Source organism: Babylonia areolata, chromosome 2 (assembly GCF_041734735.1).
Source record: "Babylonia areolata isolate BAREFJ2019XMU chromosome 2, ASM4173473v1, whole genome shotgun sequence".
NCBI classification, from domain to species: Eukaryota; Metazoa; Mollusca; class Gastropoda; order Neogastropoda; family Buccinidae; genus Babylonia; species Babylonia areolata.
Genome location: NC_134877.1, coordinates 65,119,452 through 65,132,365, shown reverse-complemented (window position 1 = coordinate 65,132,365; position 12,914 = coordinate 65,119,452). Strand labels below are relative to the sequence as shown.

General features: G+C 43.8%; 1 protein-coding gene across 1 annotated transcript in view; it reads right to left on the bottom strand.

Annotated features, from left to right (window-relative positions):
- Window positions 1-6,973, bottom strand: part of LOC143276326 (terepressin/terephysin-like) — an 88,278-nt gene extending 81,305 nt beyond the window's left edge. The window contains exon 1 of the mRNA XM_076580841.1: window positions 6,163-6,973. Within this exon, the coding sequence (XP_076436956.1) occupies window positions 6,163-6,321 (159 nt within the window). The 5' untranslated portion in view covers window positions 6,322-6,973. The remainder of the gene's footprint in view (window positions 1-6,162) is intronic.
- Between the last annotated feature and the right edge of the window lie 5,941 nt (window positions 6,974-12,914).

Below are 12,914 nucleotides of genomic sequence, written 5' to 3'. Positions count from 1 at the left end.
GGCAGGTTGCGAAAAGAAGGTGGGAAGGAGAACCTTCACTTCAAAGGCAAAGACTGCACACACAAAGAAGAAAAAAAAAAAAAAAAAAATCAGAACCTTGAGGACAGTTCCGACAACATTTCTGATTTTTTTTCTTTTGATTGTTGGCCGGATGTGTTCACCTTTGGCAATGTCAGACTTCTACTGAGGAACAAGCAATAACAGCGACATTTAAGATAGTTTGTCACAAACACCTGTTGATGTCAGAGCAAAAATAACTTTAAAAAAAAAATGCTCGACAGAACACACACACACACACACACACACACACACACACACACACTAAAAATTTTAAAAAAGCAACAGCCACTTTACGTGTGGATCACTTCTTGTTTGAGTGACGAATGCAAAAACTGTTTCCGTGATTTAAAAACAAAACAATGCTTTTCGAAAAAAGAATCTTAAAAAGCAGCATTCATAGAGTTGTATATGAGAATAAGCGCACATTATGCTGGCAAATATTACATATCTTGGAGCTTCAGATCGAGCTGGAAAATGTAATCTGAAACCAATATTTGGACAGACAGGATCTCATTTTTATATTCAAGGCGTGTACAATATATGCAAATCTGCTGTGTTTAATTTAAAAATTCAGTTCCCGTCCCATTAGCCAAAAAGAAAAAAAGTATATAAATGAATTAAGTAATAAGGTATATCTTAAAAAAAAGAAATAGCACCAAACAGTGTAGATTGCACCTATACACAGACTGCGTACAAAATAACATATACTTCCCGATTTATTTTGTCTTATTATTTTACTTCATCTTTTTGTTAAACCTGGGATGAGCAGCTTAGGCCTCATCAACGCGTTGATTTTTTGCCAAGGTCAGGCATCCGCTGCCTTTATTTATTTCTTCTTGTGCAGCAGACGTGGTGTAAGTACATGGACCAGTCCGCTCTCTCTCACACCTTCAAACCAATAATCCAGAGTGCTGTATACCCGCACACTCGCATGCTGTCGCACAATCACTCCATACCGCTTGTATCAACGACAGCTGCTGTTTTGAAGACGTAAAGGGATTTTTTTCTCCGGAGTAATTTTGCCAAGGAGTAGCCACAACTAGCCCAGGGCACCGTTTTAATCCTCGTCAACTCTGTGTTATTTGCTTATTTTCTTTGAAAGCACTTCCTTGTGGTTTCCTCGCTTTTTATATGTGTTTGGGGGGAAAAAACGAAAAAAAAAACCCCTCCTTGTTGTTGTGTATTAACAGGATGGAATGGCATCAGTCGTCATAAAATCTTGACTGAAACGTCTGCGAATTAATAAATAACAGAGAGAGTGGGGGAGGGAGAGGGGAGGGGGCGGCAAGGACAAATTAATATTTTATTGAACCAGGCCTTCTGCCCATGTCAAGGGGTAGAGAAAGAGAGATGCAGAAATGAGAGAGGGGAGAGAAAGAGGGAATGGGAGCGAAATAGGGAAGGAGAGAGAAAGAGAGAGATGGGGAAAGGAGATAGAGTTCGGGAAAGGAGAGAGAGATTGGGAAGAGAGAGATGTGGGAAGGAAAGAGATTGGGAAGAGAGAGAGAGAGATTGGGAAAGGAGAGAGAGTTTGGGAAGAGAGAGATGTGGGAAGGAAAGAGATTGGGAAAAGAGAGATGCGGAAAGGAAAGAGATTGGGAAGAGAGAGATGTGGGAAGAGAGAGATGCGGAAAGGAAAGAGATTGGGAAGAGAGAGAGAGAGATGTGGAAAGGAGAGAGATTGGGAAAAGGAGAAAGAGGGCGATGGGGAAAGAGAGACGGAGAGAGAGAGAGAGATTTCAGTGGAATCCGAGAGTGCACCACAGGAGCACAGTTTTCATTGCCCAAGTTGAGACAAGGACCTGACCTGACACTCCAGATCATTGTACCAGACTGAAATGTGCTGGAACGGGAAGAGGCCAAACGAGCGGTGTTTTCAAGGTGTGCTCCTTCTGAAGCTACAAGGTTATATCCCTATCGTGTCTATAAAGTTATATTTCCTTTCGTGTTTGTAAAGTTCTGTTCCCATCGTATCCATCAGCTGTTAAGTTCAGGAGCGATGAATGAGTCTTCCTATTATTTGTTGAATTGCTTTGTCACATAGTTGAAGGATAGATACCCAAGCCTGTAGCACACACACACACACGCGTGCGCGCGCATGATAAAAATGGAATTGGAAAGAACAGAACAATAAGATGTACGCTGTTTGTAAACTTGGTGATAGCCTCATTCAAGCTGCTTTCAGCACAAAATAACTATCTGTTGTTCGACACATATAATCTAATTCAGGTGCTTGGCTCTCCATAAAACTTTCCATCAAGTTTGACATAAAAGATCGAGGTAGTAAGGACGACTTACGTGAATGGACTGCTGACATATTTACAAACAAGACCCGGGGTTCTTATGTATTTGGCGGAGGGAAGGAAGTTCGAGTTGCTGGTGGTGTTCCTAAGAAAACAAATCCACTTTGTTTGTATGTTTAATTACTGACGCAATTACTCTTTTATTCAATATTTTTTTTTGCCGAGGACAAACGAGTTTACTGTAAACAATTCAGCTGCAAGAAAATACTCCAAAGATGAAACTGAATGTTTCCAGAAATGGGCAGTAAACCTTAACAACTGGAAACGTAAAGTATATGTTGGTAATAAAAGTAAACTCCTTTTTTTTTTTTATAGTAAACTATGCGGTTTACGACAATAGTTTTTCAAAGTAACAAAAGTAGAAAAAGGAGTCATCTTTTATCGGAAGCCCATATATATATATATATATATATATAAAATCGATTTCATAAACAGCAGGACGTTGACAGTTTATAGATTTTGGTTGGGGAAACCTGTCAACACCTTTTGATATTGTGCTTTTTAATGGCAAATGGTTATTTTTAAAATAAAAAAAGCACAAAAAATCGTTGACACGTTGGTGGTCACGACACGCCAGGTAATAGAAGACGAACTTCACCTGTGTGAACGCTGATACCTAACTGGAACCTTGCCCATGACCAAGACTGTCTTCACCTGTATGAACGCTGATACCTAACTGGAACCTTGCCCATGACCAAGACTGTCTTCACCTGTATGAACGCTGATACCTAACTGGAACCTTGCCCATGACCAAGACAAGGCTGTCTGGGGTGTGGGGGGACTGCAGTGTCCTTTTCAGTTTCCAGAGGTGTCGGAGTTTGCGGACTGATCCACATAAAAGCTGCACCACATCTGATGTTGGGCGGCCAAAATGAGCAGATGCCTGACTTTCACATGAACACACCACGCTGGTCAGGCCGTGAGAGGCTGCCATGTGTTTGTGTAAAACATTAACACAACATGAATGAAACGATGGGACAACATAAACAAATTAATACTTTACAAGAGAGGCAAGGCCTTCAAGACTCACTTGTGATACACTTTAAAAAAAACACAAAAAAACAAGCTTTTCATGCATTGAATGTGATTTTAAAATGTAATGTTTAAGATGAGAAAGATCAATTTAAAGCAAATTAAGTCCCCTAGCATTAATTACAGAGTAATTTCCCTTTTTTTATTATCTGCACCAAAACGTTTGCAAAATAAATAAAACTTCCATGCTTAGCAAAAGAAGTTCCTGTTTGAACAAAAAATGATAATAATGACTGCTCTTGTTGTTGGGTCAGAATATCAGATCAAAGTACCAAGTTTAGAGAATACAAAAAATATAAATATAACAGTAAATGCAGTTTGCATATAATTAGGCTTCATTTTTTTTTTTGGTGCCCATCCAGAGGTGCAATATTGTTTTAAACAAGATGACTGGAAAAAACTGAATTTTTCCTATTTTTATGCCTAATTTGGTGTCAACTGACAAAGTATTTGCAGAGAAAATGTCAGTGTTAAAGTTTACCACGGACACACACACACACACACACACACACACACACACACACACACACAACCGAACACCGGGTTAAAACATAGACTCACTTTGTTTACACAAGTGAGTCAAAAAAATGTAGTAAATTGAAAGATACCTAGAAAGGAAATGGCTGGGAAACACACACACACACACACACACACACACAGAGGTGCCAATGGCAGCTGTAGAGTCCGCAGTTCTGCAGCTGTATGATTTAGTTATATTTCCCCCCCAGATGTAGAGAGCAGAGCGAGAGGAATAATGAATAATCAAACATATTGGAGCCAGCGTATTCCGCCGTCGGAATGGGAAGTTTAGTTTGGAACGTATTGTGCTTCAGTATATTCGAGAGAAAGAATTTCCAGACAGTGTGTTTTCAGGAACCGACTCAGTAAAGGAAAAACAAAGATAAGATAAAATAGAAATAATATAATTGGGAGCACCATCATATTAAAAGGAGCAGTCACTGTAGGGTAGAGTTCTAATCAGGCCCCCTCCACCCCTCTCTTTCTTTCCTCCTCACGAAATTAATGGCTTCTCACAAGTTTCTTCCTGAGCATGATTGACAACTTTGGAGTGTGATGGTTAAGGTGAACTTGTCATATACTGTATTGATCAGAGAGCCAGAGCAGACTCTTCGACGTTCATTTGTCGACGGGGAAATTGAAGGCATGTGTGAGCTTACGATAATTAATACAGCAATGCCATGTAAAAAAAAAAAATAAAATAAATAAAAACAACTAAAAAAACAACAACAAAAACACCAGATGATTGTAAAAATTTCCATGGGTTTTCTCCTTTTCACGTTCTCTCTAACTATACTGAACTGAAGTTTGAAGTTTACGACACAGAATGAGTCATTGACAACATACTTGAAATACACGCTTTCATCAGCCCAAAACATGTAGAAAATAGTCCAGCACTTTGCAATTTATTCCAAAGTTTGCAGCATGCGCACAACACACACACACACACACACACACACACACACACACACACACACTATATATATATATATATATATATATATATATATATATATATAATTCGAATGTAAATATCAATATTAACAAAATATCTACGATCACAAACAAAATCCCTCCTCCTCCTCCTCCTCCCCTCTCTCTCTCAAAGGCAGAGTGAGAAAAAGAAAGACAGGAAGACAGAGCAGTTCACTTTGTTACTGGCCAGTCAGCTAGTGAAGCCACCAAGGACTGAAACAGCCATTAGACAAGACTGGACAGATAATTAACTAAACGCCTAAAGAAAAAAAGAAAAGAAAAACCATACAGACGAGTGGCCCATACATCAGGCAAGACATACACATAACTAAGCCGCACACACGACGCGCCTAAAGAAAGAAGGGGGGGGGGGGAGAAAAGACATGAAGAGAGTGTGCATGTGCAGAGTGTACAGACCTGCCCAGTAGCTTCGTCCGTACATTGGACAAGACAGACGGATAACTTAAGCATCTAAGAAAGAAAATAAAGAACGTCACAGAGAAGAGTGTGCACGTGAACAGTGTAAACCGACCCGCCTGGTGACCCCATCCATACATCACACAAGGCAAGACATGACATATGTATCTAAAGAAAGAAAGAGCAGCACATAGAAGTGTGTGTGTGTGTGTGTGTGTGCGCACGTGAGGAATGTACCGATCAATGTGATAAACCCGTCCACGCAGTAGACAAGATAGACATAGAAACAGAAAACATCAGGGAGAAGAGGATGTTGCACGTGAACAGTGTGCCAACCAACCTGATAACATCATCCATGCATTAAACAAGACAAAGAAAGAAACAGAAAACAGCAAACAGAAGAGTGAGTGTGCACATGAACAGTGTACCAACCTGCTGATAACGCCATCCATATATTACAGAAGACAAGACAGATAAGGATCTACAGAAAGAAAGAACAGCACACAGAAGAGTGAGTGTGCACATGACCTACCTGATAACCCCATCCCAACAGCAGACAAGAGATAAGGATCTATAGAAAGCACGGGAGGAGAGCACACAGAAGAGAGCGTGCATATAAACAGGTACCAACCAACCTGATAATCCCACTCATACATTAGACAAGACAGATAACCTGGGCATCTAAAGAAAGAAACAGAGAACAGCACACAGAAGAGAGTGTGCACGTGAACAGTGTACCAACCTAACTCATAACCACATCCATGCTTTTGACAAGACAAGACAGATAACGCGATCTACAGAATGAAACAGAACAGCACGTGAGAAGATGGAGTGTGTCCGTGAACAGTGAACCCACCTGCCGGGTGGTCTCCGCGGAGTCCATGGCCCTCTTGCCGCCCCGCGGGCAGTTCCTGATGAAGCAGCCATGGGCAGCCCCCTGCAGCAGCAGCAGCAGCCCCACCACCAGACACACTGACCACGGCAGTCGGCTCATCGGCACCACTGTACACTGCATGCTCTGTCCTCGGATGACCCTCGAAGTTGTGCTCTAAGCTCCCCCTCACACACACAACAACTCAACCCCAAGTGCGTTCAGTGCAAGGGACGTTTCGCAGTGTGTTTGTTTTGGGGGAGAGAAAAAATTTCAGAGCTCGGCGTTGGCCTATGTGTGTGGGTGGGTGAGAATGAGGTGTGGTGCGGGTAGGTCGCCCTGCGGCAGTCACAACCACGTGTGTTTGTACTGAAGGGACGGAGCTGAAGTGGGGTACACTCTGGTGCTTGTGTACCCTTGGGCTTGGGTTTATCAGTCGTCTGCACCCTTTAAAACTCTCTCTCTTTTCTCAATGGCAAGGAGTGGTAGGGGATGAAACTTCTTTACGAGTTGGATCGTGAAGACTTGGCTTGTCAAACAACAGGAACCTCCAGAATGTTTTTTTCTCCGTTAAGTCAAGGTTTGTTCGAGAACGAGAGAGAAGGCAAAGAAAAAACGAGTTGGTACCTACAGATAGTTGACGATGCCTCGTGGTGGTGCAGGGACGATGACTTCGTCAGGTTGAGACCGAGAGAGGTGTGCAAGTTCTTTTTCCTTCTCCTCTTCTTGGTGGTGGCGTGCGTGTCTGCGGTCCTCCCCTTCCCAGTGGCGGCACTCTGTGCAAGCGATTGACCAATCAGTAGCGAGCTGGCGGGCTGGCTGCGGGGCTTATGTACCTGCCGAGGGCCGGGTGGGCGCGGTCACGTGCTCTCTGGAACGTCGCCGCCCGTGTGGTGGTGGTTGTGGTTGGTCGCTGGATGAGATTTGGGAGGTGTATGTGTGGTGGTGGGGGGGATGGGAGGGGGATCCTGGGAGATTGCGTCACGCACGCACGCACGCACACACACACACACACACACACACACACACACGCACGCACGCACGCGTGCGCGCGCGCACGCAAACACGCACGCCGTCAGAGGGTGCGGCGACGCTCGCTTATGGTGGAGGTGGTGGTGGTGGTGGTGGTGATTGCGTTGATGTGGGGGTGGTAAGGTAGTGAGAGGAGTTTGTGGGCGCTGGGATGGTTGTGAAATATCAGATGCACACACACACACACACACACACACACACACACACACACATTATAAAAAAAAATTCTGAGTGATGGTCTTGTATGTCTAGCCATCTTCTATGGAGACAGAACCGGAAACTTCAAACTTGTTTTCAAACTTGTTCTTCCTGTCTGTCCCTGCTGATCAGCATCTGCTGTGGGGAGTACAACAAATACACGACAAAGGAAAAAAAATCAAAGAACTTGCTCAGAGAGACACAGAGAGAGAATACTAAACACTGAAATGTTTAATGTGATCAGCTGTAAAGCTGTAGTGACATTGTAGGAACAATCAGAACAAAAATGGTGCAAAACAGATACAATGGAACAGAAAGGAAAAACAGAATTGAAGCGAAATAAACTAATAACGGATAAGCGACACTGGTACTTAAAAAGTCCATACAGCAGTGGGGTACTGTGCCTTTTTTTTCAGTCGTTCGTCTCCAAGGTTTTGACAGTACACAGAAAACAAAGTGCATGTAAATCATACAATGACCATTTAAACATGTGACATCGACACACATATCAATACGACAGAGACAGAGAGACAGAGAGAGAGAGAGAGAACTCCGGAACTTAGGATTTTACTGTGAGGCCAGCGGCCTGTTTTCAGTGGGTACAAGGGCGAGAGAAGGGAAAACTAACAGGAGACTAGAAGTGGAACATGCACAAATATGCAGTTACAGATGATCACTTTTTTGTGTTGCTGGAGGGGAGAGAGAGAGAGAGGGAGGGAGAGAGAGAATCTCATTCCGTATTGCTGAGAGAGAGAGAGAGAAAAAAAAAATCTCATTCAGTATTGCTGAGAGAAAGAAAGAGAGAGAGTGGCAGACAAACAGAGAGAGAGAAAATGACAGCGACCTTGTTTTATTGTCCATTCTGTAATGAATGCCTTCGGACAAGGGGGTATTACAACTGATCATGAAACACAATTCTAGAAACACTCACGGACATCACGACACAGAGAGAGAGAGAGAGAGAGAGTGAGAGTGGGGATGGGGGGTGGCGTGAATAACATTCTGAGCGAAAAAGATTGAAGTTGTATATCTGAATGCGTGTGATGATCGTTTGAAATGGATTTTATTCATTCGCTTTTAATTCACCATTTCAATATCAAGATATTTATTTGTCTGTACATTCGAGTTTGTTGTGCTCTCAGTGTTTTATTTAAAGACACTATCGCAGTACTCTTATGAGAGAGGGTTGTCTATGGGCTGCTCTCTCGCTATCTCTCTCTCTCTCTCTCTCACACACACACACACACACACACACACACACACACACACACACACACACACACACACACACACACAAACTTGAAAGAAAAAGAAAGTAGCCTGCAAAAGACAAACAAAATAACTGATCTCATTCGTGCTTCCAAACAGGCATACTTCCAACAAAATGTTAAAAAAAAGAAACCACCTCCCAATGGCAAGCAGTTAATGAAATTACTCACAAATATCGTATATAATCTCCAAAACACTACATATGGTCGCCTGATACATTCAATACTCGTTTCTTCAGCATCGCTGAGTCGTCTGTCTGACGAAACACAATCTGCGGAAAATGTTAACATGCCATCCTCTCTTTTGATGTTCTGTAACTGCAGACTGCAACAGGGGGATTCCTTTAAAATGTCTGCTCTCGCAGTCAACGAAGTTGGTGCTCTCATTTCCAGTCTAAGAAAACAAAAATCAGTTCGTTTTAATTGAATTAATGCTTCTCTTTTAGAACTCGCACTTCCTTACATGGTTGTTCCCCTTACATTCATATACAACCTGTGCATCGAACAGGATGTCACTCCCACTGCTCTTAAAACAACAAAAAGTGATCCCATTACCGAAGTCAAAGGGTACGTCATATTTGAACAGCTTAAGACCTATTTCACTTCGGTCAGTGTTATCGAAACCACCCGAAAGACGTTCATAAACATGAAATACTTTGAAAATCACAAACTTCTTCCATGCTTTTGCAGTCGGGCTTCCGACATCGTCATTCATGTCAAATATCTCTGTCTCTGTCCGTCTGTCTGTCTGTCTGTCTCTCGTCTGTTAATGTGTGTGTGTGTGTGTGTGTGTGTTCATCAGATATGCCCTTCTATACGAAGACTTTCCCTTCATTTATTTGTGAGCAATTTATAAAGGATGTGGATTAGCAAGGACAGACTGGAAGAATAGACCATGCCTAAAATCTTAATCCTTGGATTAAAAAAATACCCAAAACGTTTTGAGTTCTCTCTCTGTCTCTCTCTGTCTCGCTGTCAGTCTGTCTCTCTCTTCGCGTTCACCTCTTCCCACGCCTCCCGCCCCCCCCTCTCCTCTCTCTCTCTCTCCCTATCTCTCGTTCTCAATCGACCGTTGGTAAACAAACAAACAGCAACACAAAAAATAATACTCAAACATTGGGCTATGGCCTTTTTTGTCGATTCACAACACTTGCTAACTAAGCCCTTAAAGTGCCATGCTGAACACAGCGTCCAAAATGGATTGAAGAAAAGGGCTAAACTCTCCTTTCCCAGCCCCATGTCGAAACACGTCGGCATACGATCATGTCAACACTTCAGAAAACCACTTGATACTGTGTATCCGTCACAGATTACACGTGGAAACGGAGGGTGGGTGCGACTCGAGAAAATGAGTGTGGGTGGCGGGGGTGGGGGACTGTTTGGGTGTGAGAGAGGTGGGGGCGACGGGGGGTGTGCATAGGTGAGGGAAGGGTTGGGTTGGGTCTCGGACGTTCGTGCTTTCCACTCTCTGTCTTGAGTGCCGAGTCTATTTCTGTCTGTCTCTCAATCGCCCCTCGGCCCCCCCCCCCCCCCCCCAGCCCCCCCTCTCTCTCTCGTCCTTTTCTCTCTGTCTGTCTGTCTGTCTCCCCCACCCCCCGTCCCCCTCTCTCTGTCTCCCCCTCTCTCTCTCTCAGTCTCAGGAGAAAGGTGGCAGAATAATGAAGACGGTCACATGTCAATACTGTGTCCGTGAGAGTCTTGGTTGGATTCCCGCTCTCGCCCTCTCCCCCACGTTTTACCGGAAAATCAAACGGAGAGTCTAGCCACTGGGACTAGACGACAACCGAGGTCCCGTGTGTGGCACGCATTTGGCGCACTGGAAAAGAACCCATGGCGATAAGAGTGTTGACCTCTGGCAAAATTCCGTTGAAGAAATGATAGGTACACAGTATATACACAAATATATATTCGTGCACTCACGGCCCCAAGCGTTTTGGATTATGCTGCTGTCTGATCAGGCATCTGCCCAACAGATGTGGTGAGGCGTTTTGGATTATGCTGCTGTCTGATCAGGCATCTGCCCAACAGATGTGGTGAGGCGTTTTGGATTATGCTGCTGTCTGATCAGGCATCTGCCCAACAGATGTGGTGAGGCGTTTTGGATTATGCTGCTGTCTGATCAGGCATCTGCCCAACAGATGTGGTGAGGCGTTTTGGATTATGCTGCTGTCTGATCAGGCATCTGCCCAACAGATGTGGTGAGGCGTTTTGGATTATACTGCTGTCTGATCAGGCATCTGCCCAACAGATGTGGTGAGGCGTGAAAGATTGATTGCAATGACGCCTCATTGAGAAACTGAAACTGAAATCTCTGTCTCTCTCTGTCAGTCAGTCCGTCTCTCTCTCTCTCTCTGTCTGTCTGTCACACACACACACACACACACAGATGTCTCCCCCCCCCCCCCTTCAAGTCGGCTTTCGTTTATTCAAGGGGTGATGGTACGCTTTGCGTGTTTCCCTTTCCCCGTGTCTGTCTGTCGCTGTGGAGCTGTGCAAGCATGGTTCACTCACGAAACGCCCTTCTTCTGTCTGTTCATCATCATACAAGGCGATGCACGGCCACACTCAACTCAGCTTTCATGGACAAACCTTCCGAGTTGAAATTAGCCACATTGACAACTCGTCGCGTGTTTCAGTCTCAAGGAAATGTACTGTGAAAAGCGTACAGACTGATTCGTGTGCGCCACACCACATCTGCAAAAAGAAGAAGAAAAAGGTAAATGGATAAATGCAATAAAGTAATAATGATAGAATATTTAGAATATAATAATAATAATAATGATAAGAAGAGGAGCAAATGCCTGACGTTTACATAAAACCAACACGCTGGTCAGACCTTGAGTGCCCACAGTTGGTGTGTACAAAACATTAACATAAGATAAAACAATTGAACAAACAAGTAGATGCATTAAGGTGTACCAAGACATGCCTAGACGACAAATGACTGAAATGAAATAAGAAAAAAATGGCCATGTTTAGCGAATATTTTGTGCGCACCCACACACGCGTGCACGCTTACATAAGCGTGCAATTAATGTACACGCACACACACATTACACACAAATACGCGCGCGCGAACACACACACACACACACACAAATACACACACACTCACTCTCTCTCACACACAGACTCGTGCGTAAAAAAAAAAGAAAAAGTAAGTTACAAGTTAAGCACTGCTGCAGGGAAGGACTCAGTTACACTACGGCTGAAAAATCAGTCCACCAGCAGATTGACTGAGCCGTCAGCCATTTGATAAATGTGCCACAGGGATTGAGGAGAGGTTGGTAGCGCTCAGTGGGTGTTGGGTGGGAGGAAACCTGGGGGGATCGGAAAGAAAAATCCGTTTTGTTGAGATTGCAGTTCTGAACCTGGGGGTTGGTAGAAAAATAACAACTGTAATTATATTTTGTGTGTGTGTGTGTGTGCGCGCGCGCGCGCGGGCGCGGAAAGGGTGGGGTGGGCGCGTGTGTGTCCGGGATTAGCGGGGAAAGAACGACGAGGGTTGTGGAGAGGGGGAGGGAAGGTGGGCGACGGAAGTTGGGGGAGGGGGGGGGAGACGGGGTAGTGGGTGTGGCCGACCCAGAACAAGGAGAGGGTAACGCAATATTTACATGTTGGCTTTCTCTTTCTCTCTCTTTTCAATTTTTTTATCCGATCAGGTAAGTGTGCCATATCTTAGGCTGACGCGTTCAAGTGGGGATCGCTTGAAACAGAGCTTGAAAATAGAGCATGTGTCATTTTCCGTTTAGTCTCGTGTAGTCATGTCTCTCGATCCCTCGTGCTGAGGAGCATGTCTGAGGTCTGTGTCAACATGACCCTTTGAACAGCCTGTTTTATTGTATTGCTGTGTTGTGTTGTGTTGTTGTGGTGTTGTGTTGTCTCGTTGTGTGTTGTAGTGTTGTGTTGTTTTGGATCGTTGTGGTGGTGTTGTGGTGTGTTATTTTGTCGTGTTGTATTGTTGTTGTTGTGTTGTAGTGTTGTTGTTGTGTTGTGTTGTTGTATTGTTGTTGTGTTGTGTTGTTGTATTGTTGTGTTGGTGTTGTGTTGTAGTGTTGTTTTGTCGTGTTGTATTGTTGTTGTGTTGTGTTGTTGTATTGTTGTGTTGGTGTTGTGTTGTAGTGTTGTTTTGTTGTGTTGTAGTGTTGTTTTGTTGTGTTGTAGTGTTGTTGTTGTGTTGTGTTGTTGTATTGTTGTGTTGGTGTTGTGTTGTAGTGTTGTTTTGTTGTGTTGTAGTGT